Raw genomic sequence first — 25,769 nt, 5'->3', positions numbered from 1 at the left:
TCTACTTCACACTTCACTTCCTTAAGTTGCATAAGTGTACACCTATGCTCTTCTTCATCTTTTTCATAGCATGGTTCGTAACCTTGGTGTATTTGCCACAATCTTTTAGCAAAGAATCATATGCTTCTTGAAGGTTATTCTCACATTCATTGTGGCATACATCTTCATCTTCCGAGTCTTTAACTTCCTCACCCTCGAAATGCTCACAAAGTTCATTAACCAAATTGCTCAAATCATCCTTAGAATCAACGGAGGTAATTTCCATGAAGGCCCTATAATTTCCATCACTATCACACTCTCCTTCTGTGTCTGAATTTGAGTTTTCGGAATCGCTAAAAGTAGTGGCAAACACCTTACCCTTCCCTCTCAAATATTTGGGACATTCCTTCTTGAGATGTCCATGATCGTTGCATTCGTAGCACATGATTCCTTGAGGGGATTGAGAGTCCTTCCCATCTTTCTTCTTGAATTTCTTCCTATCACCTTTGGGGGATTAAAAGTTTCCTTTGCTGAAAGACTTTCCACTGATTTTCATCTTCAGAAATTTTCGGAAGTTCTTTGCAAGGAATGCTACCTCCTTCTCTACATCATCTTCTTCGGAGGAGTCATCCATTCTCTCGTTGATGGTTTTGAGAGCAAGTGATTTGCTTGGCTTATGGGAAGGCAGTGCAAGCTCATATGTTTGGAGAGATCCAATGAGTTCTTGAATCTTGATCTCATCTAAATCTTTGTTTTCTTCTATAGCTGTGACCTTTGCATGGAACCTCTACAGTAAGGACCTCAAAATCTTTCTCACCACCTTAGCTTCCCATAGAATGAATCAAATGACTCATCATCACTCATCTTAAGCTCTTCAAATTGGGTGGTAAGCATTTGGAGCTTTATGTCCTTGACTTTCTTGGTACCTTCATAGGTAGTCTTAAGGATCTTCCAAGTTTCCTTGGCAGTCTTCATATGCGATATCCTGTGAAATTCATTAGTAGACATACCACAAAAAATAGCATTAATTGCTTTACTATTGGCATTTGCCAAAGCAAGAGCTGCCTTGTCCCATTCAGACTTGCCTGTCGTGGGTCTATCATACCCATTCTCAACAGAATACCATACGGACTCATCTATAGCATAAAGGAATGCCCTCATAAGGACTTTCCAAAACACATAGTTGCTTCCATCAAAGAATGGTGGAGCATTGAGCGATTGAGATCGATCCATCACAAAAGGGGCCTAGGATCGCACTTAGGTAATGAAACCACAACAAGTGCACCCGCTCTGATACTAATTGAAAGCTTGAATTTGTGTTAAAACACAAGAGCTATTCAGACCCCAAATTAAAATATTACGGCTCGGTTGATTTTACTCTAACTTAAACTAAGTGCGGAATAAAGTAAATGTGAGCAAACAAGCAATAAAACTACTCTAAGTCATATTCGTCATATAACAGCAGTAAAATGAAAGCTAAAAGAGTAGGAAAGAGAAAGATGCAAACACAAGATAACACGCCGATGTGTTATCGAAGAGGAAACCAAAGAACTCGGTGAAAAACCTCTCCGCCGCCATCCAAGCGATAAATCGATCCACTAGACAATAAGTTGGGATACATAAATAGCAAGAGACCCTCCAAGCCTAATCTACTTAATGCACCTAAGCCCTCCAAGCGCCTACTCTAACAAGGCTTCTCGGAACCGTGTCTTGTCTAGCTTTCTGGATCCTGTAATACACCCAATTGCATCTGCCAAGAATCACTGGCTTCTTTTGTAAAATCCCCAAACCTTCCCACGCTGCAAAACACTCTCTACACTCAGATTGGGTGTGGGTTGTGTTTGGGTACAAATCTCCTCTCAAGGTAGATGGAAATAGAATATACTAAATGATTTCTCACTAAGGATGAGTAGCTCTCTCCTTAAAAGATGGGTGTGTGTGTATTGCTGAAAACCTATCTAGGGTTTTTCTCTTTGAATGACCTCTCATACTTTTGTGGGTAATAAGGGTATATATAGTGTGGGTGAAGGGTAAGAACTCACACTTAAAAATCCTCCAAGCAAAATGTTTCGCGAGAATTTAGCAGGAAGGCCTTACCCGCGAGACACTCACGAAATCAACAGCTTGGCATGACTCTTCAGCTTCTAACATGTGCTCCTCATGTGATATTTAGCTGTCTTGATCAAATCTCCACCACTTAATGCTAAACCCATTACAAATAAATCCCACAAAAATACAAGGAAACAAATTTATGCAATTACAACACTTTTTGTCATGGAATAAGCCAACACTAATGTTATGAGAAAAATCATATCTTAACAGCGCCAAACTGGAGGGCCACCTAGGATGCAAAAGTCAAACTCCTACTTGCATTGCATCCCTGCTTAGCCAAAAAGTTGATTGCTTTGTTTCCCAACCTCCCCGTAGGAATGAAGAAGAAGAAGAAGAAGAAGAATTAGATGGGATATCGGTCTCATGAAGGATGTCCAATCACTAACAATAGGAGCATACAAATTTTGAGCAAATAAACAAAGTAAAAATAAAAAATAAAAGTATGAAAAGTTTGCATCTAGTTAAAATATCTCAAGTTTCCATAAATTTTTTTTTTTTTTTTTAAAAGGTTCAAATATCAAGTGTGTGATGCTAAGAGAAATTGCAAGCTATTTAGGCCATCTCTAATGCCCAAAACTCAACTAAGACACTTATAACCCAACTAGCTAAATTGAAGTAACCCCCTTATTCAGTTCTCAATATGATCTCTAATTAATCCACCACTCAACGCGCTACTCTTGGATTCTCTAAAGAAGAGTTATCAAAATTAAGGGTCCATTTAATTAGGAGGATGGAAAAGTGAGAGAATAGAAGAAATTTTAGTTTTTCCTTTTTGTGTTTGGTTGGAATGGTGATAAATTGAAAGGATGGAAATTTTTTTTGTTTGGTTGAGAAAATAAATGAAATGATAAAAAATAAAGTTTTTATACATTTAGTCATATGTCCTTATAAAAATGACGTTAAAAAATAAAATAAAATAAAATAAAAAGAGGCAAATAACCAACCCAAAAAAAAAAAAGGCTATAAAAAAATGTCCAAAAAAACACCCAAAAAAAAAAAAAAAAAACATATCAATACAACTTCAACAACAACGTCCAGTTAAACCCAAAAGAAAAAAGAGAAGGAAAAAAAAAATGGCAAACTCATTTATACCCAGGTAGCCAAAAAAAGTAAAAAGAAAATTAGGGTAATTTTGTCTAAATATTTTTGTTCACTTTTCTCTCTTATTTTCTCGCCAATTTAGAGAGATTGTGCTTTGGTGAGATAGGAGAGAAAATTTGTGAGCCTCGCCAAAATATTTCTACCCTTTTTCACCCTCAACCAAACAATCAAAAACATTATTTTCTCCCTACTTTTCTCTCTTTCAATTTCCATCCTCCCTATGTGATCTCCAACTAAACAAAGCTTAAGTTTAAACCAAATGGAAAACCCGACAATCAATTTCGTCACGAGATCCACAAGACAGTGCATTTATTACGCTCCCAAAACACTAAATAATTGCACTTTAAAAAAAAAAAAAAAAATCAATTTGGTTTTTTTTTTTTTTTTTGAAACCAGACGGATATGGTATTTAAATGGCGGTGACTCTGGTGAGAGTACACTTGAGAAAACTTTTGTAACTCTCTAGATGTAGACATTGACTAAATCTTGAAGAGAACGATCTAAATGGTAAGACCTTGATATTTCTTGGTAACTAGATAGTCCAAATTCCCAATAAGAGCACTCATTAGAAGTTCAATTAGCATGTACCCAATTCTATAAAGATGAGAAAGTTCTGAAGCAGTTACCTGTCATCTGAAGGCAATTTAAAAGGTTACAGCTATTTTATAATCGCAGTAAATGTATAAAAAAGATTCTAAAAACAGAGGGCAGAATGAGCTAGTATCTGAAAGATCTTGATTTTAGTTCAGTTGCAAACCCAATCTCAGCTAGGGCCTCAGTCAGTACTAGATCATCTGTTTCTCTAATAAAAAAGTACAAACAAGCACACATCCACACATACATATAATATTACAAACATGGGAAATCTATGAATAACCTTAATTATGTCTCTGCTCATTTTCACAACCATGCAAGAAACAGAAAGTTCTCAAGAAAGCTAGAGCTTTATACATGCATTTGCCAGTATAGCCTAATTCCTCTAAGCTACATAGGGAGTTGGAGGGGGCGGCTAAAGACTTTGCAAGAATTCTCCAAAGATATAAAACTCTCCCTCATTAGCAAATATTGTAGCACCTTCTGTCCATTCCTAGAGTCTCATATAGCCTAGCTTCTTCATCCATGGAATCTTGCCCCCAGCCCTTGCCAGCCAACTGTGGAAAACCTTCTCAATACATATGTTGCCATATCAATAGCCACATTAATTGCCCCAAAATCTTTTGGAAAATTCCAAAACATGACTTAATAATAACAATATTTTAAATGAAAAGGATTTCTTAGAAATATTGCACTAAAACTTTTTATTATGGTAAGCAGCCACCACCTTCTCATCGATGATCACCATCAACAAGAAAGGCATAGTCACAAAGCTTAATGTGTAAGTCAAATGTCACTCAACAAATGACATACCACATTAAATTTCCATTGGGAAATGCAAAAATGATCAAACAACTAATCTCATCCAGAATGCAAAACCAATCACTCCACTTGCTTTTCAATGAAAGTTTTCACAGTTCCCATCCATCTAATAAACTCAGTTTTATCTTTGTTCTTCATGTACTCATACAAGAAAGCAGCAAGTTCATCATTTATACCCCTTGCTTCCAAGAATTCGTAAAGTGAGTCTTGCAACTCATCATCCAATTCCCTGTAAACAACCAATAAAAGCAACCACATTATCAGTCCAAAGTTCTATAACCCAACTATTGGATACAGTGAAATCAATGAAAAATAATTATCACTTGACTCTATACATGGTATTCTTCTGTTTTATATACAACAATAATTATGCTCAACCAAACCTAGTACTCATACTATTTCCATCTAGTATTTGTAATTTGAAATTTCAACTTCTTTTCTTTCCCTTCAATTCATTAGCAATTGAATAAGCTATTAGAGGAAAATAATAAAAATACATCATACTTGAATTCAGGCCCTGCGTAAGGCTGTGCTGACATCTTATCACCATGGCGTATGAAAAGCCTGTTAATCTCTATACTATCTGGCCAAGCAGAGCACATGAATTCCAAGACTTCACCACCTTCCCCTTTAGTGATATTGACAATTAGGGTAATGTGAAGTTGGACTTCATCCGCAGTGCTGCCACCACCACCCGATTTTGAAGCAGGAATGGCTCCATCGAACATGGTGACTTCGACTTTAATGCCTTCATCTTTAAATTTTCCTTTCAATCTAATCCACTGCTCTCCAGGCCGATCATCAATTGTGAATATGTCAAACTTTGCAACAGGCTGTAACATTAAACGTATTTAAGTATTAAAACCACAAAACCAATTACTACTTTCTTTCTATTTACTAGAGCAGTAGTGGTCATGTAAAAAAAAAATTGAGAAATAAATATTAATTGAACAGATATGATAATCTTATTAATTCCTAGTTTGGTTATGACTTATACTAGACTCATTTAAATAAACCCTTTTGCTGAATCTGTTACAAAACGATGAGTAGAACTCACCCTTGAAAACCGGCTTGCAAGGGAAGGGTGCCTAAGAACTTATAAACACATGGTTAAGTTTATACTTAATCCATGTGGGACACTAGGCTCGTAACATACCACCACGCTCTGCAGCCGACATCCACGATGGCTCACTCTAGCGACATTGACCCAATGGTAGCCCTTGTTTGGTATGTTTTAAAATTATTGGGTGAATTTAAAACTTAAGCCCATGAACTTTGGTTGGAACGCCCAAGCCCAAGCTCTAGAATTTTCCTATAGGTGTGTGAGTTGTTGGCAGCAAACAAAACCCTAAATTTTCTCCACTTTCCTTAGCAATAGGTCAGCCAACACCTTCCCCACTTTTTGTAGAAAATACACAACGGTTGTGGCATCAATGGGAAACAAAAACTCCCCAAATTTTGTTTTTTTTCCTTTCACCCCTTTTCCCTTGACTGCTTCCTTTTAAAAGCCTTAGAATTTCAAATTATACGGAGAAGATTAGTTGCAATAGATCAGAACTTACTTTGATACTTTTATCCACTGGTTTTTGCTGCAAACTTTCTCTTGGGCATTTGTGACGAGTTCGAACTCTGTTTGTGAGTGCACATTAATAGAGTTAACATTGTATCCTGGAGAGCGACCGCCTGAGCCATTTGCACCCACAAATTCATTCCAGTGGGGGTGAAATCGCTTCTTAAGGACAGCGGATTCAGTTCCGTGCCTCGGCGATAAGTTTTACTTAATCCTTAATTTTATAGGTGTTTGCACTTGTCTATTTTGTTTATAAGTCAATCATATCTTTTTTTGCCGATATATTATTGATATTACCTTGTAATTTTGTTAATTAATTTGAGCAATCTTCAACACTATATTTCTAACAATCTTAAGAAGCGATTTATGTTCTTATTGATTAGCAAAATGTATGATGTTCCTAATATTGTCTTAGAATATGGGGCAGCACTTGTTTTGGAAATGAAGTTAGTCAATAACATAACTGATTGGGTAGTGGACATTGGGGCTACTAGACTCATTTGCTCCAGCAAGGAGTTATTTCTTAATTATGAGGAAGTAACAGATGAAGAGAGTGTTTATTTAGGAGACTCTGGTACTGCAAAAGTTGCTGAAATGGGAAAGGTACTTCTAAAATTTACTCCTGGTAAGTCTTTAGCCTTGCACTCTGTTCTTCATGTTCCTAACATGTGTAGAAATTTAGTGTCGGGGTTCTTGCTCAATAAGGCAGGTATAAAACTTGTTTTTGGATCTAATAAGATTGTCCTTAGTCAAAATGGTGATTTTGTGGGCAAGGAATATTGTCATGAAGGCTTATTTGTGCTTGAAACTGATTGTGAGAACATGGATATATCTAGTAACTCTTCTACTTATACTGTTGAGTCTTTGGATCTTTGGCATGGTAGGTTAGGGCATGTGAATGTTGCAGCCATCAAAAGAATGAAACAAATGAGCCTAATTCCAAACTTAACTAATTCAGAAAATTCAAAGTGCGAAATATGTGTAGAAGCAAAACATCTCAAAAAGCCTTTCAAAACTGTTTAAAGGGGCTCTGAACTTTTAGAACTGATTCATAGTGACTTAGGAAACTTAAAAAATTATACAGGTAGAGGAGGTAAAAAATATTATATGACATTAATAGATGACTACTCTAGATATACAAGAGTGTACCTTTTAAGTAGTAAAGATGAAGCTGAAAACATGTTCATAAAATTTAAGACAGAAGTTGAAAATCAAAAAAAAATAAGAAAATTAAAAGGCTTAGGTCTAATAGAGGAGGAGAATATGGTTCAGCTTTGCCTAAAAAAATTTGTGACGAAAATGGTATTGTTCATGAAGTCACTGCACCCTGTACACCTCAAAAAAATGGAATAGCTGAGAGGGAAAATAGAAACCTAAAAGATATGATGAATGTCATGCTCATTAGCTCTTGTCTTCCTTCCGACATGTGGGAAAAGGCTATCATTTCTGCATGTCATGTATTAAACCGAGTCCCACATAAAAAGATTAGAAAAAATCCATATGAATTATGGGAAGGGCGTGCACCAAACTTAAGGTACTTTAAGGTGTGGGGCTGTTTGGCAAAGGTTGGAACTCCTAAACCACATAAAGAAAAGATGGGTCCTAAAACCAAGGATAGTGTTTTTATAGGATATGCACAAAATAGTCCCGCCTATAGGTGCTTAGTATTGGAGACTAACACCATAGTGGAGACTAGAAATGCTGATTTATTTGAGCGTATTTTTCCTATGAAGAGAAAAAGACTCACTAATGGATCCTCATCAATAATACCCCAAGTGAGATCAAGTTCAAACTTAGATGAAAGTCACTCAACACAAGAGTTAAGACGCAGTAAAAGACCTAAAAATGGAACCAACTTTGGGACTGACTTTATCACTGCTTTTCTTATTGAAGATGGCCCAAAAACTTACCAAGAGGCCATGAAATCAATAGTTGCAACCTTTTGAAATGATGCAATCCATAGTGAGTTAGAATCAATCATGGCTAACCATACATGGGAGTTAGTTGAACTCCCTATAGGATGCAAGACCATTGGTTGCAAATGGGTGTTTAAAAAGAAATTAAAAGCAGATGGGACCATAGACAAATTCGAAGCTAGATTAGTGGCAAAAGGGTATACTCAAAAAGAAGGGATAGATTACTTTAACACTTATTCACCTGTCACAAGATTAACTACAATTAGACTTATCAAAAAAAAGATTAACTACAATTAGGATTCTATTGCTGTGGCCTCAATACGAAAATTGATTGTTCACCAAATGGATGTCAAAACTGCAATTTTGAATGGTGATTTAGATGAAGAAATTTACACAAACCAACCAAAGGGTTTTGTGATTCAAGGACAAGAAAGTAAAGTGTGTAAACTTAGAAAATCATTATATAGTTTGAAACAAGCTCTGAAAAAATAGCATGAAAAATTTGATAACACTTTAATTTCTAATGGATTTGTTGTGAACGAATTTGATAAATGTGTATATAATAAATTCTAGGGCGATAGTGGTGTTATCATATGCCTATATGTGGATGACATGTTAATTTTGGGACTTGACATGGATGTTGTAAAAAGTACTAAAGACCTCTTATCTTTAAACTTTAATATGAAAAACCTTGGAGAGGCTAGTGTAATTTTGGGAATAAAAATCATTAGAAATAGTGAAGAGATTACACTTTCCCAATCACACTATGTTGAGAAAGTACTTAAAAAATTCAATCATTTTATTTGTGATCCTATGAGAACTTCATATGACCCAAGCATACATTTAAAGAAAAATAGAGGGTCCCCTGTTGCACAATCTGAGTATGCTAAAATTATTGGTAGTGTGATGTTTCTAATGAATTGTAAATGCCTTGACACTGCATATACTGTTAGTAGACTTAGCAGATATACACATAATCCCGCCTATGAACATTGGAATGCACTAACTCGTCTTTTGAAATATTTGAAAGGCACCATGAATTTGGGCCTTACATATACAGGTTGTCCAATAGTTTTAGAAGGCTATTGTGATGCAAGTTGGATATCAGATAATGATAAGACCAACTCCACTGGTGGATATCTTGGAAGTCCTCTAAACAAACTTGTAATGCTAGATCAACAATAAAGTCTAAGTTTGTTGCTTTAGAAAAGGTATATACTGAAGCTGGAGTGGCTTAGAAATTTACTTGCTGATATACCAATACCAAAATGGGATAAGCCATTGTCATCAATATCATTGCATTGTGATTCCCAAGCTGCAATTGTGTGTGCAAGAAATAAAATTTATAATGTGAAGAAAAGGCATATACGCCTAAGACACAATATAGTGCGGCAACTCATAAGCAATAGTGTAATTGCCATGGAGTTTGTACGGTTAGAAAAGAATCTTGCGGATCCTCTGACCAAAGGGCTAACTAGACAATTGGTCTATGATGCATCAAGAGGGATGGGACTTAAGCCCATTGAATGAATCACCCATTATGACAACCCAACCTATGTCAACAAAAGGTTCAATGGGCATCATGGAGAGATTCAAGATAGCACTATTAATGAGAATGAGATCTCACTATCCCTCCCTATGGTGTAGATAGTGCTTACTACCAAACTAGTGAGGTCGAGTTTAAGACTCTTAATGAATTCATAGCCTTTATAGGTGGTGTGTGGTAGTACACACTTGATGAATTCAACTATGCGAGTGTGGAGGTGGGGGGCTGCCTCCTATGAGAGTGAGGGCAAACTCTCTAGAGCACTCATGAAAATCCAAGTAGGGCACATGGCCAAAATGTGCCAAATCGAGAACTCGTCCAAGAATTCACAAGCAAAAGTGTTGGTATTCTTGTGGTTCATGAAACTGGTTCAAGATCTTGTATCACCAAGATTTTGTGAACTCTAGAATACAAATACCATGTGTTGATTCAAGTCCACAAGACATCAACACTATTTCATCTTGTGATTGCCCAATTTTTGAAAAAACAAATTTTAAAACATGTGGGGGATTGTTAGGTATGTTTTAAAATTATTGGGTGAATTTAAAACTTAAGCCCATGAACTTTGGTTGGAAAGCCCAAGCCCAAGCTCTAGAATTTTCCTATAGGCGTGTGAGTTGTTGGCAGCAAACAAAACCCCAAACTTTCTCCTCTTTCCTTAGCAACAGGTCAGCCAGCACCTTCCCCACTTTTTGCAGAAAATACACAATGGTTGCGGCATCAATGGGAAACAAAAAATCCCCAAATTTCGTCTTTTTCTTTTCACCCCTTTTCCCTTGACTGCTTCCTTTTAAGAGCCTTTGAGTTTCAAATTATATAGAGAGGATTAGTTGCAAAAGATCAGAACTTACTTTAATACTTTTATCCTCTGGTTTTTACTGAAAACTTTCTCTTGGGCATTTGTGACGAGTTCGAACTCTGTTTGTGAGTGCACGTTAACAAATGGATTCATTCCGGTGGGGGCGAAATCGCTTCTTAAGAAACGAGTTTAGTTTCATGCCTCGGCAATAAGTTCTACTTAATCCTTAATTTTATACATTTTTGCACTTGTCTATTTTGTTTATAAGTTAATCTAAGCATGTCTTATTTTACTGATATATTATTGATATTGCCTTGTAATTTTGTTAATAAATTTGAGCAATCTTCAACACTATATTTCCAACAGCCCTTTCTCTCTTTTTGGTGGCTCCACTCATCTATCAATAATTTTAATCTAACCTCTAGGTCGCCCCCTTTGAGATCCGATCACAAAGCTCAATGAGCTACGTCTGACATGGTGGTTGGCTATGGGGTAGAACTCACCCTTGAAAACCGGCTTGCAAGGGCTGCCCAAGAGCTTATAAACACATGGTTAAGGTTATACTTAATCCATATGGTACACTAAGATCATAACAGAATCTTAGTCCAATCAATTGATAAATCTTAATACTGGTAAAATATGATCAACCGACCAATGCATAATCTTCATAACAAAACTCCAACCAAACCAAGTATAATCTTCTTATTATCTGTTTGACTGTTGAAAAAATAGTAATAGAACAACAAATGAAAATGAGATTGTCACTATTACGTGCGTTTAATTTCATCAAATGTTGCTGGTATGAATTCTGGACTTTGCTGCCTAGTAGAAAACAGCGGGGAGGGGGGGATTATTCCATTATGGACTGCATAAGTGCCTAAAAACCATATTGGGGAGGCCCGGCTACCTCGAATTAGTCAGATATCCTGTTTTAGTTTGTTTTCTTGGTTTAGTATGGGTGGATTTAGAAGTTTTTTTATTGAATCTAAGTTGTTGCACTTGGTGGTGGAGGAAGGAGGGAATTTTTACTCCCTTAAGATTTTTGAAAGGGGAAAATATTACATGCAATCGGTTTTTATGGGTAAGAGTGCACCACTTTGGCTAATACGGAGTCTGGAACACACCGTGATTGGGGTTAATTCTAAGCAATTTTTCACATCCAGGGATGGTGATACTGCTTACACTTTGCAACAAGAGTCCAACTCGTTTGGACAGTACTTATCTGTAACAAAGCTTAAGGTACGGGGGCTGCGGAGAACTATCATTATTCCTGCCGGTAAGTCACAACAAGGATGGAGAACTTTTGGGATTGAATTAAGAAGAATATTGGAACCTTCCCAATATGCATTGGGTGGATTGAATTTTGTACCGTATAAGTATAAGCAGGTCCCAAAAAATCGTACTACCAAGTCCTATGTGGAAGCTGTCAAAGCTCCAGTGCAGGCACGGTTGAAGCCTGTTCAGCAGCCTTTTATCAAAGAAAAGGTAAAAGTTGGTGTCATGGAGAATATTTTGGAGCCTTCGAGTGACAATTCTCGCACTCAGGTAGTAGTAGCTGAAATTCAGGCTGGAAGCTTTCCCCAGGCAGCCGTGGGTGGTGGTGAGGGTGGAGAAGGTGGTATTAATGGTAAGAATATTATTGATGAGGAAATCTCGGAAGGAAATAAGCTCAATATTCCTTTGAAATTTAATTCGAATTCGAAAATTCTTGAGTTTGGAAAGTTGCGTGATAATAGGAAATCGTGTTGGTTAGGGAGAGGGCTGATTGTGGTTGTGAATGAGTTTGGAAAGAGGCGAGTCTCCTGGGATAGAGTTAAGGGTGGTAAACAAGCTGGCAACTGGGTAGCAAGGGAGAGTAATAATGCCCAAAGTAAAACGGTGGGGCTGGGCCCATGCAATCAGAAAGCCCAAGAAACTTTGAGTCAAACAGTGGGTCTTCTGGGAAGGAAAGAGTCTACAATGGGCCTGGGTTTGTCAAGTCCAAGTAACTTTGAGGCCGGAGAGAGTTCTATTAGTGGCCCAAATGTTCTGGAGACTTCTCATCGGAACTGTTTAGCTAATCCAAGCTTTAGTAGGAGTGAAATCACTGATTCGAAGAAATCTGAGAGCTCCATGGACTCGCCTACGACAGCGGTGATGCCTGCGATGTCGCCGAAGGTGATCTCGGACATGAGTTCTTCCGTAGCAACAACGGAAGTGGCAGGTGTGGGTGGTCATCACAGCCCGACCGAATTTGCTCCAACACCCACCGTGCCGATAGGACCAGAGGTGGTGGCTCATGCATCCCACGACCCGATATTAGTGATCGGTGACCTAGGTGGGTCGATGGTGGTGCCGGAGGTGTCATCGGTCACGATATCCTCTACTATTGCACCGAAAGTGGCGGGTGCCGATGGTTTTGGTGGTCCGAGAAATCAATCAGCCCTCCACCATGCCAGTCAAGTTAGTGGGGGTGGTCCAGGCATCCAGTGAACCGGTAACAGCCTATAGTGACCCGATGGTGTCGGCGCTAGTGTCTTTGACTTCTCAGGTGGCAACAGAAGCTAGGGAAGAGGATTTTATGGGTTCGGAAGGTTCGGCCACTACAAATTATGAGTCTGATTTTGAGGGAGTTCATCTGCCTGGCCCCACTATTAGGGAGTTGGTTGGAGACTTGGATAAGTCTTGGGGTAATTCCAAAGATTGGATGCTACAATTGCGTGATGGACGGCAATTGGTGCTTCCACTATCACTGTATCGACCTCCAGATTGCATGTCAGTCTGTTCAAGCATGGAGGGAGAGTGTGTACCAGGTAATACTGGAATTATTGAGAAAGGGCAATGGGTTAGTTGGACAAATGAGGGTGAGGGGCTTGTTGAGTCTTTGTCTGTGGTCCCTAGTCAGAGAAGGAGTTGTGGGAAGTTGAAGAAAGCTTGAAGCCTTGGGAGAGAGGTAATGAGCCATTAGTTGTGCTATCTTTGGCAACTGAAGGTCCTTTGGAGGTGGTGTCTAGTCCAGTGAAGGAGCTTGGGTGTTAGGAGAGTGTTGATAATGGTCAGCTATCACAATGGGTAATTAATCGAATAAAGGCCTTTAAGAAATCTGTGGGCACTTTGTTGGAAGGTTTTGAGGAGCAGATTACAGGATTGTTATTAGCTATAAAGGCCAGAAAGAAATATAAACAAAAACTTGCGGTGGGTGATCAGACGAAGCTGGTCAAGTCAGGCCAGAAAGGTCAGCAGGAGTTGAAGAATTTGTTGCCATCCTTGAATGTTGAGCATGATCCAAATAAAGCAAGGAGTGCAAGTACTGAGCTGGCTGTTATGCCTTATCAATGAATCTGAAGATTATTTCTTGGAACGTTAGAGGGTTGAATGAGCAGGATAAAAGGCTCAGGGTTAAAAATTTGATTAGGAAATGGAGGCCAGATGTGGTTTGTCTTCAAGAAACCAAAATGGGGCTGATTAATAGAGCGGTGGTCTTACTTAGGTTCTTGTGGAGCTTCCAGAGGGGTGTTAGTGATGTGGGACACTCGAGTAGTGAATAAAGTGGAGGAAACAGTGGGGAGATTTTCAGTTTCTTGTAAGTTTACAAGTGTGTCAGTTCAGTTTGTTTGGGCGTTCACTGGTGTTTATGGTCCTAATTTACACCGAGATAGGAGGTTTTTATGGGAGGAACTATGCGGCTTGAATAGCTGGTGGAGTGTCCCATGGTGTGTGGGTGGAGACTTTAATGTGGTTAGGTTCCCTTCCGAACAATTGGGTTCTAATTCTTTCACTACTGCTATGCGGGAGTTTTCCAATTTTATTTCGGAACAGGGTCTCATTGATCTACCATTGCAAAGGGGTACATTTACTTGGTCAAATTCTAGAGAAGTTGTTTCAAAGGCTAGGTTGGACAGATTCTTGTTTTCTACAGATTGGGAGGATAAGTTTCCAACAGTTTCTCAAAGACAGATGTCTAGATTGTGCTCGGATCATTTTCCAATTGTCCTTGAGGGTGGATCTTTTCAGAGAGGGAGTGTGCCATTTAGATTTGAGAATAGGTGGCTTAAGGATGAGGGTTTTGTGGATAGGGTTCGGCCTTGGTGGGAATCCTATCAGTTTCATGGTGCTTCGAGTTTTATTCTAGCCAATAAATTAAATCTCCTAAAAAGTGATTTGAAAAAATGGAATGTGGAGGTCTTTGGTCATGTTGAAGATCAGATTAAAAAATTATGGAAGGACCTGAGTGTTCTAGAGAATATGGAGGAGAGTTGGGGATTATCAGAGGAGGAAATGGTAGAACTGGGAAGAATTAGGGATGAATTAGAAAAAGCTACTCTGTTGGAAGAAATATGTTGGAGGCAAAAATCTAGAGTTCTTTGTGTTAGTGAAGGAGACAGGAATACTAAATTCTTCCACTGTATAGCTAACTCTCATAGGAGGGTGAATTCTATTGATAGACTTATGGTGGATGGGGAGTTATCTTCGGACCTGGCAGCTATAGCAAACTGTATCTCTCAGTTCTATAGGCAGCTTTACTTTGAGGATGTGGATCATAGACCTATCTTAGATGATGTGGACTTTCATAGTATCTTAGTGGAAGATGCAATTTGGTTAGATAGGCCTTTTGAGGAGGAAGAAGTGTTTGGGGTGATTAATGATTTTAATGGTGATAAGGCACCTGGTCCAGATGGTTTTTCCATGGCATTCTTCCAGTCTTGCTAATGTGTTTTGAAAACAGATATTATGGCTGTATTCCATAATTTTCATACTCAGGCAGTGTTTGAGAAGAGTCTTAATGCTTCGTTTCTTGCCCTTATCCCCAAGAAAGTGGACGCTGTGGAGGTTAAGGACTTTCGGCCTATTAGCTTAGTTGGGGGGATTTATAAGATTATTTCTAAGGTGTTGGCTAATCGGCTTCATAGAGTAGCGCATGAGCTTATTTCAGATTCACAAAATGCTTTTGTGAAGGGCAGGCAGATTTTTGATTCCTTTTTGATTGCCTCTGAATGTATTGATAGTAGATTGAAGTCAAGAGTTCCAGGTGTACTGTGTAAATTGGATGTGGAGAAGGCGTATGATCATGTGAGTTGGGATTTTTTAATGTATATGCTTCAGCGTTGTGGTTTCTTAGAGAAATAGAGAAAATGGATAAGGTATTGCATTTCAACCGTAAAGTTTTCCATTCTGATCAATGGTAGTCCATCTAATTTCTTTGGAAGTTCTAGGGGGCTACGGCAAGGGGATCCATTATCTCCGTTCTTGTTTCATATTGTGATGGAGGCATTAAGTCGTATGTTGGATGTGGCTGCCTCCGTTGGGCAATTCTCAGGCTTCTCTGTGGGTAACACGGCTGGTTCATCAATGATGGTGTCTCACCTTTTATTTGCAGATGGCGCTAATTTTTTTGTGATGCTGATGCTTCTCAGATTGCTAATTTGAGGGCGGTTCTTGCTAGATTTGAGGAGGTATCAGGGCTTCGTATTAATTTGGGGAAATCTGAGTTGGTACCTGTTGGTGGGGTACACAATTTGGAGGCTTTGGTTGGTCTGTTGGGGTGTGGGCAATCTTCTTTACCCTTGAAATATTTGGGTCTTCCACTAAGCGCAAAGTTTAAGGATTTATCTGTTTGGAATCCTATCCTAGAGAGAATGGAGAGAAGATTAGCAGGTCGGAAGAGAATGTATTTATCTAAAGGGGGTAAGGTGACACTCATTAAAAGCTCACTCTCGTCTTTACCTACATATTTTCTTTCCATTCTTCCTTTACTGGGTAAGGTGGCAAAGCGTATGGAGAAATTACAGAGAGATTTTCTGTGGAATGAGATTGGTGGTGAACCTAAAATACATTTAGTTAATTGGGCCAAGGTTTGTACGCCTTTGCAAGTTGGGGGGTTGGGAATAAGACGGTTGGGAAGCTTTAATTCTACCTTGCTAGGACAGTGGTGTGGAGGTATGGCATGGAGACTGATGCTTTATGGAGGAGGGTTATAGAGGCAAAATATGAGAATATTTGGGGTGGTTAGTGTACGAAAAAGGTGACAAGTCCATATGGGGTCAGCCTATGGAGATACATTAGAAGTGGCTGGTTGAACTTCTCTAAACTCCTTGTATATGATGTGGGGGATGGTACTAGAGTGAAATTTTGGAAGCATGTGTGGTGCGGGGGTTGTAGTCTCCAAGAGGCCTTTCCGAAGCTTTATTGTCTTAGTAGATCAAATGATTCCTCAGTGGCTGAAGTTATGGGTTGGTCTGCTGGGAGGGTTCACTAGAATGTGCAATTTCGTCGTCCACCACAAGATTGGGAAGAAGAAGCCTTTGATCGGTTTATGGGGTTGGTCTATTCTTCGAAAGTACAAGGGTTTGGCCTAAATAAGGTTTGTTGGAAACCTGCAAGGAATAGAGGTTTTGAGGTTAGAGGATATTATAACTCTTTCTATTCTCCTAACCTTATTTCCTTTCCATGGAGAATGATATGGCACGCAAAGGTACCTCCAAGAGTGGCCTTCTTTTCTTGGTCTGCTTCCCTAGGTAAGATCTTAACAGCAGATAACCTTCGTAAAAGACGTGTGATAGTACTTGACTGGTGTTATATGTGTAAGAGTTGTGGGGAGTCGGTGGATCATCTTCTACTTCACTACTCCATAGCTTGGGAGTTGTGGTCTTTGGTTTTCTGCTTGTTTGGTATTCAATGGGTTATGCCTCATACTATTCTAGAGTTGTTTGGGGCTTGGCAAGGAAAGTTCGCACGACATCGTCATAATGATGTTTGGAAATTAGTGCCTCATTATTTGATTTGGTGCATTTGGCATGAAAGGAATGTTAGAAGCTTCGAGGGTTGTGAACGTTCTTTGTTAGAGATTAAGTCTTTTTTCTTGCACACTCTTTTTGGATGGAGTGTGGTTTTTTCTTATTTTTCTTAATCTTCCTTATCTATTTTTCTTGACCATTGTACTTTTGTTTCTTGATTTTCTCCCATAGTACATCTCAATGTTCTCGGGTTCTTACTTTTTCTACTATTAATAACATTCTTACGTTGCTTATCAAAAAAAAATAAATAAATAAAATTTCTAAAATGTAACAATTCAGCAGCTAAGCCAATTTCTTATCTCTCAAACCAATAAAGACCCTCTCCATTTGAAATGGATTAAACACTACAAATCTAAAAAATAAAATAAAAATGTGTCAAATGCACCATCTAAACATAAAGTTAGATCCAGAAAATAAAATCCTAATCGAAGTGAAATGGAGCTCCAGAACTAAGAATGAAACCAAGTTCCAGTTCAAAAATTATGATCAAAACAACAATAAATTTTCATTTTCTCAGAAACCAAACAAACCCATTAACATTTTTTTTTTTTTTTTTACTTTTATTTGCTTTCCTAACCAAAAAAAACCTGGGTGGGAGTGGAGCGTTGGAGCTCGTATTGGATCTCGTTGCGGAGGAGTCTGAGGATGTTTCCTTCGAAGGCGGATTTGCGCATATCGGAGATGTAACTTCTTTGAAACTGAAACAGAGAGTGTTTTTTTAGAGTGATATTGAAAGTGGGTTGTTGAAGTTGATGGTCACCAATTAGGAAGGGGAAGGTTCTGGAAGAAGAAGAAGAACAAGTATACATAGGTTTTCTCAATAGGGGTCGGATTAGGTTTAGGCGTGCCATTTACAATTGAGGTTGTTAGGCGTGCCTGAAGAACAGTGATGAAGAGTGCTCAGAGTCAGAGGTTAGGGTTTAAGGAACGATTGGAAAGGTTTTTCGTTTATCACATGGGTAGTTTTTGGTTTTGTTACATATGTTGCCCCTTGCCACTATGGTTTATATTTATTAGGGACATTGTAATAATTATTCAGCCAACTTCTAAAAAAAAATATCTCAAAAAAAAACTTCTAAAAAAAATTTTGTATTCATCAAATTAGTATTAAAACTTTCATAAAATAATCTATTAACAAATTTATTAGAAGACACCACACATGTTAATCAATAAATAAATAAAAAATCACTTTTTATTGACTTTATTTTGGTTCTCCAAATTCAATGGTGTTAAATTATTTTTTGGGTTCAAGTGACAGCATGATAAGAACATATTTGTAATATTCCATTTTTATTTTTTAGTTGAGAAGAATGTTGTAACTTTTATTAAGATAAAGCATCCAAGTTGGCTAAGATTACAACCTTGAGGTGGGAAGTAGTATCATCCATCTACACTAATAAACCCCTAACATGTCAATTCTCAAGAAAAAAAAAATTAAAAAAAATTATTAAAAAAACAACTAACATGTCTAGCAAGGTGATAAACACCAGAATTACCTAATCTCTTCATTAGGAAAAACGAATATCAAGAAAGGATTCTAAGAGATACTTAGCATCATCAATCAGATGACCATACAACGCAAATGATTGATCTTCCTCACCTAAAGAATTGATAATTTGTAAAGAATCACCCTTTAAGAGAACTATGGAAATACCAATTCCCTAAGCAAAGGTTAACTCTCTCAGCCGCTAAAGTTTCAAACAACAATACCAATACTGGCAACTCCCAGTTGAACTTGGTTTCTCACCCTTTATCCTTGAAGGAGACTCAGAGGTAGTGATAAAGAGCCTCAAGAGCGATGAAGCGACACTCTCCCCTTTTGGCCACATTTTAGACTCAACCAAACAAAAAACAGAGACCAACTACTGCATTTCCTTCTCTCACGTTTGTAGGCTTGGTAATTCTATTGCTCACAACCTAGCGAAACATGCTAGACATGTTCTAGATTTTTCAGTGTGAATGGAGGATGTTCCTCCACACCTTCTACCTGTACTTGCAGCTGATTTTAGCTAAATTTTAATGAAAATTCAAGTTTTTCCTTCTCAAAAAAAAGAAGTCCGGGAGAGGCTTCCAACAAACCCAAGTGGGAATATTGACAGAGGGCTGGGAAGGAACAAGTTGTACATGAAGAAAGGCTTCAAGCTCACCTCCCTTTCTCTCAATATCTATCTATCAAATTTAATGATATAGTTTAATGTTATCCTTGCCACCTCCTTAAAGCAAAGGTATTATCTTTGGGAATAATGCTATTTATACAATTTTATGACAATTTTCACAATAGTTAAGTTGGTAAAATTTTACTAGGCATATTTTGCAAGGTAGTCAATATCGTACTGGTATTGGCCGTACTGGTACTGGCCATACTGGCCGGTACATACGTACTAGTACGGTATTGACTACCTTGCAAAATATACCTAGTACTGTATAGAAAAAACATAATTCCTAGCCCTAGCAAAGAGTTTAAGCTGCTATTAGAGAAAGGAAAATACAAGGTTTTCTCTGTGAAATTCGTTCTACACAGCTTCCCTTCCAAACCCTAACGTACAAGTGTCCAAAGAAAATAAAAAATTTACCATTTTAATTTTTGCCCTAGTTTACAGAATTAACTTGTGAGTTAATTTCAGCCTTCAAAATTTGATAATTTCGAAAAACTCAAAACTATAAAGTTGTAGATATTTAAGTCATGGTTCCAACCCATCTAGTCTTGTGTCAATTTGATTTTTAAGGAGAGAGAGAGATACGCCCAAAATACTGATCAGTGCTCAAATCTGGTTTTTCCTTTTCAGACTCTGCCTCTTTGATTTCTTTCCTTAGTTGAAGCTTCCAAACATGGTAGACAACCCAAGTACTCCAGCTGCACCTCCTTAGACATTTAAGCATGCCCCTTTAGCTCCTCTTTAATTCTAGTTTGGCCTCCATTCTCTCACAGACTCTTGTAAACTCATCTTTTTCACTTGATTTCCTGAAAGTAGAAAATTACACGTAATGAATGACATCTTATTCAAGAAATTATGTAAAGATAAATAATAGAGACTAATGCAAATCATGGTTTAATTACACAAATTAAGCATAGTAATAAGGAGATAACACCCACATAAATATATAACAAGTATACATTTTAAGGCGTTATTAGTGGCGTGTACCAAAGTGAGTTCCATTTTCTCCAATGGGAGATACCGAGTCTCTACATCTACCAAGGTTTTGCTGACATAATACACTAGCCTTTGTATTCCCTCCTAGACTCTTATTAACATTGCGCTTACGACGTGCTCGGATACCGCCATATACATGTAGAAATCCTCCTCGGGCTCAAGGTTTGACAAGTTGGGTGGACTAACCGGTATTGCTTCAGGCTCTGGAAAGCTTTGTCACACTCTGGAGTCCACTTAAACCCCTTCCACTTCTTGAGCAACTAAAAGAAGGCCCTACACCTATCAGCTGATCTCAACACAAAACAATTCAGGGTCCTAAGCATCTTGTGAGTTTCTGCACTTCCTTTTGATTACTAGGTGGACTAAGTTATTTGATTGCCCTGTTGTGAAATTTTAAAATACTCGCAAGTGTACGAACCGTACCGAAATATAGTTTGACAAGAACGAGGTCGAACCCACAGGGACTTAAATGAATGTAGGAAAATTAATTAAATCTTAACCAAATTAATCCTAATCTAGTTTAATAAAAATTGTTTTTTTGAAATTAAATAAACTAAGCAAATAATCAAATTAAGCAAATAGTTAAACTAAGCAAAAGATATAAAGCAATAAAAAGATGTAAACAATTAAGGGAAAGGAATTAAGGTTTTGGAATCCGCCTTTTAAGTCATATCAACATATATTTATGATCATTAATTTTTCCCAACTCACTACATGATAATCAAGAAATCAATCTTGCTATCATGAAAAATATCATCATTAAAACTTATGTTTAAAAATCTAAAGCATGTTCTTCTTCACTTCTTAAGTATAAAATCAAATCATCAATTGTATCCGTAGCCAAACAAATCACAAGATATATCCAATTCTAAAAATCAAATCATAAATTGTATCAATTGACTAACAAATCACAAGCAATATCCAATTTTATAATCAAGAATTAATAAACCAAACATTCAATTAATTAAGATAAATCCTAAATCATGAGAAAAACATGATTGAACTCGTATCTAGAATCTCATCTCAGTCAATTGACATGAAGCAAGAACAATTTAAATCATTAAAGAACAGCTATTGTGGAAAAAATCAAATTACATAAATATTATTGATAATCTTTAACAAGGTTTCATCCTCAACCCTAATTATAAATTTAGCTACTCATAGTAATTGAAATAAAACACAAGAATAAAATACTAAACATTAAACTAGACAAATAAAATAAAACTAACTATCATGGAAGAAAACCAAAGAAGTAGCCGCACTCTCTATGTTTAGCCCCCAACCCTAGCACTCGCCTCCTTGAATTTTGCCCTAAAGAGCCTTTAAATAGGTCAAGGAATCCTATTACAAGTTGAATTCTCATTTGGGGAAAATCCTAGATTTTTAGGCTTCACTTAACTGATGAGTTTGGCCCATTTAACGTCAGAATTCGGACTTGTCGTAAACTACAAAGTTGTAGAAATTTAAGTTAAACTTCCAGCCCAACTTGAATCATCTCAATTGGACATTTGAACCGAAAGTTATGCCAAAAATACTAACTGATATGCAGGCTGGAATCCCAATCCGAATTGGACTTGGATTTGATGCAAATTTCCTTTGATTCCTTGCTCCAATTGGACTTAAATTTAATTGGGTTGGCATTCTTTAACTTTATCATGGCCCTGTAAATGTAAAGTCCATTAGCATTTTTCTTTGCACAAATCCACTTATTTAATTTCATTCTCCTACAAAAGATAAATTCACGCAATAAGATTCAATTAAGCACAAAATTGATTATTCACCATTATTCCAAAACCAAATATAAAATGCATGAATTAACTCAAAATAAGTATGATAATGCTTTCCAACAATGATATAAATATGCAAAATTAAGCTATTATCGACGCACATCATGCCCTAATCTAATCGGGATTTACCCCAATACCCCTACAGGTTATCATGTATCCATGGAATTTATCAGGCCCCACTCAGGACGCACATTTACTGGCATTGAGGTGTAACTTGTGGTGCCTAAGGATTTCAAATACTTTGGACAGATTTTGTATGTGCTCTTCGGGTTTCTTACTTTTAACAAGCATGTCATCAATATATACCTCCACTGTTTTATTGATCTTATCTCTAAACATATATGTGATCATTCGCTGATATGTTACCCTCGCGCTCTATAACCTGAAAGGCATGACAGTATAGAGATAATTGCCTTCAGGGGATATGAATGACGTTTTCTCTTGGTCTTCGGGGGCTAGGGCAATCTGATGATACCTTTGAAAGGCGTCCATGAAAATCATTCTTAGATGACCAAACGTTGCATCCACCAACTAGTCAATCTTCAATACGGGGTAAGGATCCTTAGGGCATGCTCGGTTAAGATCAATAAAATCAATGCAGACTCTCCACTTCCTATTCTTCTTTTTTACTACCACGGTATTAGCTAGCCAGTCTAGATAAAATACCTTCTTAATAGCTGCAACTTGCTTTAATTTCTCCACTTTCTCTTTCACTACCTCGGCGTGGTGCATGGTTGCTAGCTTCGGTTTTTGCTTCTTGGGTGGAAATAGGGGATCCACATTTAGCTTGTGCACTATAAACTCTGGATCCACAACGGGCAATTCATACAGGCTCCAAGCAAACACATCTAGATTTTGGACTAGTGCTAGAAAAACTTCCACTCGATCCTCGGCAAGGAGGCTTTTACCTATTCGAAAATATCTATCCTTGTATGGCAAAATACAAACCTCAATTAGCTTTTTAGTGCTGTTAGCTCCATTAGACTCCTTGGGTAATTGTAATTTCTATAATGTACTGGCTCTACATGCTTTTTTTTTGCTTAATTTCATGGTTAATCACAGCCACCAGACATTAACAAGCTGCTTTTTGGTTGCCCCTCATCAGCACAGCACCATCCTCAATGGGGAATTTTACTTTCACATGCAGTGTGTATGGCATGTTTCCCATGGCATGTATCTAAGGCCTTGCCAAGATTGCCGTGTATGGGGAAAACACATTCACAACTATGAAATTCACTATCGCCTCTTTCCCCTTAGCTACTACCAGGAACCTGATCTGCCCCTCCAATACCACATCTTTCCATCAAAGCCTACTAGGGGGGTATCATACTTCCCGAGATCCTCGACCTTCAAACCTAGACACTGTTATAAGTCAGGGTACATTATCTCAGCCTTATTCCTTTAGTCGATCATAACCCTTTTTTAATTAGGAAATTCCTAATCTAGAGGGTAATGACAAGAGCATCATTATGCAGTTAAGATGTACCTTCAAGGTCGTCATCAAAGGTATCTGACCTCCAACCGTCCTCAACTTCATCCTAGGGTGATCCACCATCTCTTACTTCTATTGGGTAGTAATGCTCAGGATACCTTTCCAATGACTGGCGCTCACACCGATTGATGCAACATGTATGACCTCAATGATTCCAGTGGGAGGTGGTTGTGCTCCCCCTTGACTCCTTAATGTCTACCCCATAGCGCCTCCCCTTTGTCCAGCCACAAACTCTCTCAGGTGTCTAGCCTTAACAAGCTGTTTACGGTGGTCTTTGAATGTCCTACACTGTTCGGATGTATGTCCTTTATCTTAGTGGTATGTGCAGTATAAACTCTGGTTTCTCCTAGTCGGGGCCCCACCCATCTTGTTGGGCTAACAAAAGTGTGGAGTGGCGAGTGCCTTACCTTTGCTCTGTAACCGATCATCCTCCAATCTTTTATGTTTTTTTATTCTCCTCATCAACTAATGCATATTTTCGGCAGGTCTCATGGTCAGTGACTCCCTTAGCTCAGACTCCTAAAGTAGCCTCAGTCTAAAAGTGCTTCCCGCTACTTGCTCAATTCCTCCCCCAATCTCATTATACAATTCTGAGTACCTATCCACATATGGTTGGAGAGTTTCCCCACTTCTCATTTTCGTAGACAACAGAGCATTAATAGGTTGAGGAGTCCGACTACAAGTGATAAAAGGTGCACTGAATGATTGAATTAACTCGCTGAAATTGTGGTTGGACCCTTTCCTCAGACTGTTGAATCATCTTATCGTCGTAGGCCCAAGGTTAGATAGGAACACTTTACACAAAAGTCCATCGTTCTGTAAATAGAGGGCCATGAGTCGAGTATAGTGGCTTACTAGGTTAGTTTTACCATTGTAACAAGTAAAACGAGGTCGGGTACTGACTAGGCATTTCGGTATACTCTATCTCTTTGGTGAATGGTGATCGGGCCATTCTTCGCAGGGCCTTGCTCATGGCATCGAGGGCGGCATTAAGGCGTCTTCACCTCTCTCTTTTCGGCAACCTCGATTAATCTTCTATAGATTCATTCAACCTATCCCTCGACAAACGAGAATGACTTTGGTGAGAGGAACCTCTTACATGGCCGCTCGAGGATCCATGATCATAATCCCTTCTTTAGTGCGACCACTCATCTCTAGCTTTAACTCTCTAATTTGCCTCCGTAGGCTTTCTATCTCTCGATCGCGATCACTATGATACGAAGGCTCGAGTAGGTACAAAACTGTTCGTTCTCCTTGAGAGGAAGCTTCATCCGAATCTAGATGAGTTTCATGCCTGTCCTTTCCGAGATCTTGCTCTCTCTTTCGCTCCCTCTCCATTCTCCTTAGTGCTCAGTCCAAGATTCTTGACCAATTTCCCCCTGACCTCGTTGGCTCCTAGTTTGCATGTGGACCATGTTAGGATTAGTGCCGTTAAATCCTATTGTGTGATGTTATGTATGATATTATGTATGACATTATGTACGACATGATGTATGACTTAATATTGTGGTTGATAAAGTTATTTTATTATTATCTAAAATAATGGTAACATGAATATGGGACATTATCATATAGTCCATGAGATGCATTGTATGTGATTTATGTGAAAAGTCACAGAAGATATAAATCACAAGTTCTTTGTAAACTCAGAATTTATAGTTCGTAGTCGGTGATGAAATTGGGCATTTCATCTGCGAAGACTATAACGTGTCAACTAAGATGATTTGTCTTAATCATGGAAGTGGAAACTTCTAGTTGATATGTTGATATGTTTTAAGAGTTAAAATATATTGAATAGGACCGCTGTGAGATTTATTATTCTTCTAATGACTGTCAAATGAATAATAAATCTCACAACTTCTATTTGCATGAACTCTTAATCCTGAAAGAATAATAGACCTGATCATGAAGTGTAGGTTGCTTTGATATATCAGGAGTGAGATCTGAAGTGACGGTCAAAACCTCAGTATGTTGGGTAGCCACATTTAGTGTTGATGGAACATATATTCTTAAGATGGAATTCATAGTCTCTTAATAGAGATATAAAATATTCCCTTGAGATAAGTTTAATGGTTTCAGTTATTCAGAGAGTTAGGCCTAACCACTTTAGTAAGAAATTACTAAAG

General features: G+C 38.0%; 1 protein-coding gene across 1 annotated transcript; it reads right to left on the bottom strand.

Moving 5' to 3' along the window:
• Positions 1-3,887: 3,887 nt before the first annotated feature.
• LOC142636836 (uncharacterized protein At2g39795, mitochondrial-like) lies at positions 3,888-18,193 on the bottom strand. The gene is made up of 3 exons (XM_075811130.1): positions 17,800-18,193; positions 5,113-5,441; positions 3,888-4,837 (listed from the first exon to the last, which is right to left on the bottom strand). The coding sequence occupies exons 1-3, from the start codon at positions 18,061-18,063 to the stop codon at positions 4,669-4,671; spliced, it is 762 nt and encodes a 253-aa protein (XP_075667245.1). The 5' UTR covers positions 18,064-18,193; the 3' UTR covers positions 3,888-4,668.
• Positions 18,194-25,769: the final 7,576 nt, after the last annotated feature.

Source organism: Castanea sativa, chromosome 5 (assembly GCF_040712315.1).
Source record: "Castanea sativa cultivar Marrone di Chiusa Pesio chromosome 5, ASM4071231v1".
Classification (NCBI taxonomy): domain Eukaryota; kingdom Viridiplantae; phylum Streptophyta; class Magnoliopsida; order Fagales; family Fagaceae; genus Castanea; species Castanea sativa.
Note: the sequence above shows the minus strand (reverse complement) of the source record. Positions and strands in the feature narration are given on the sequence as shown.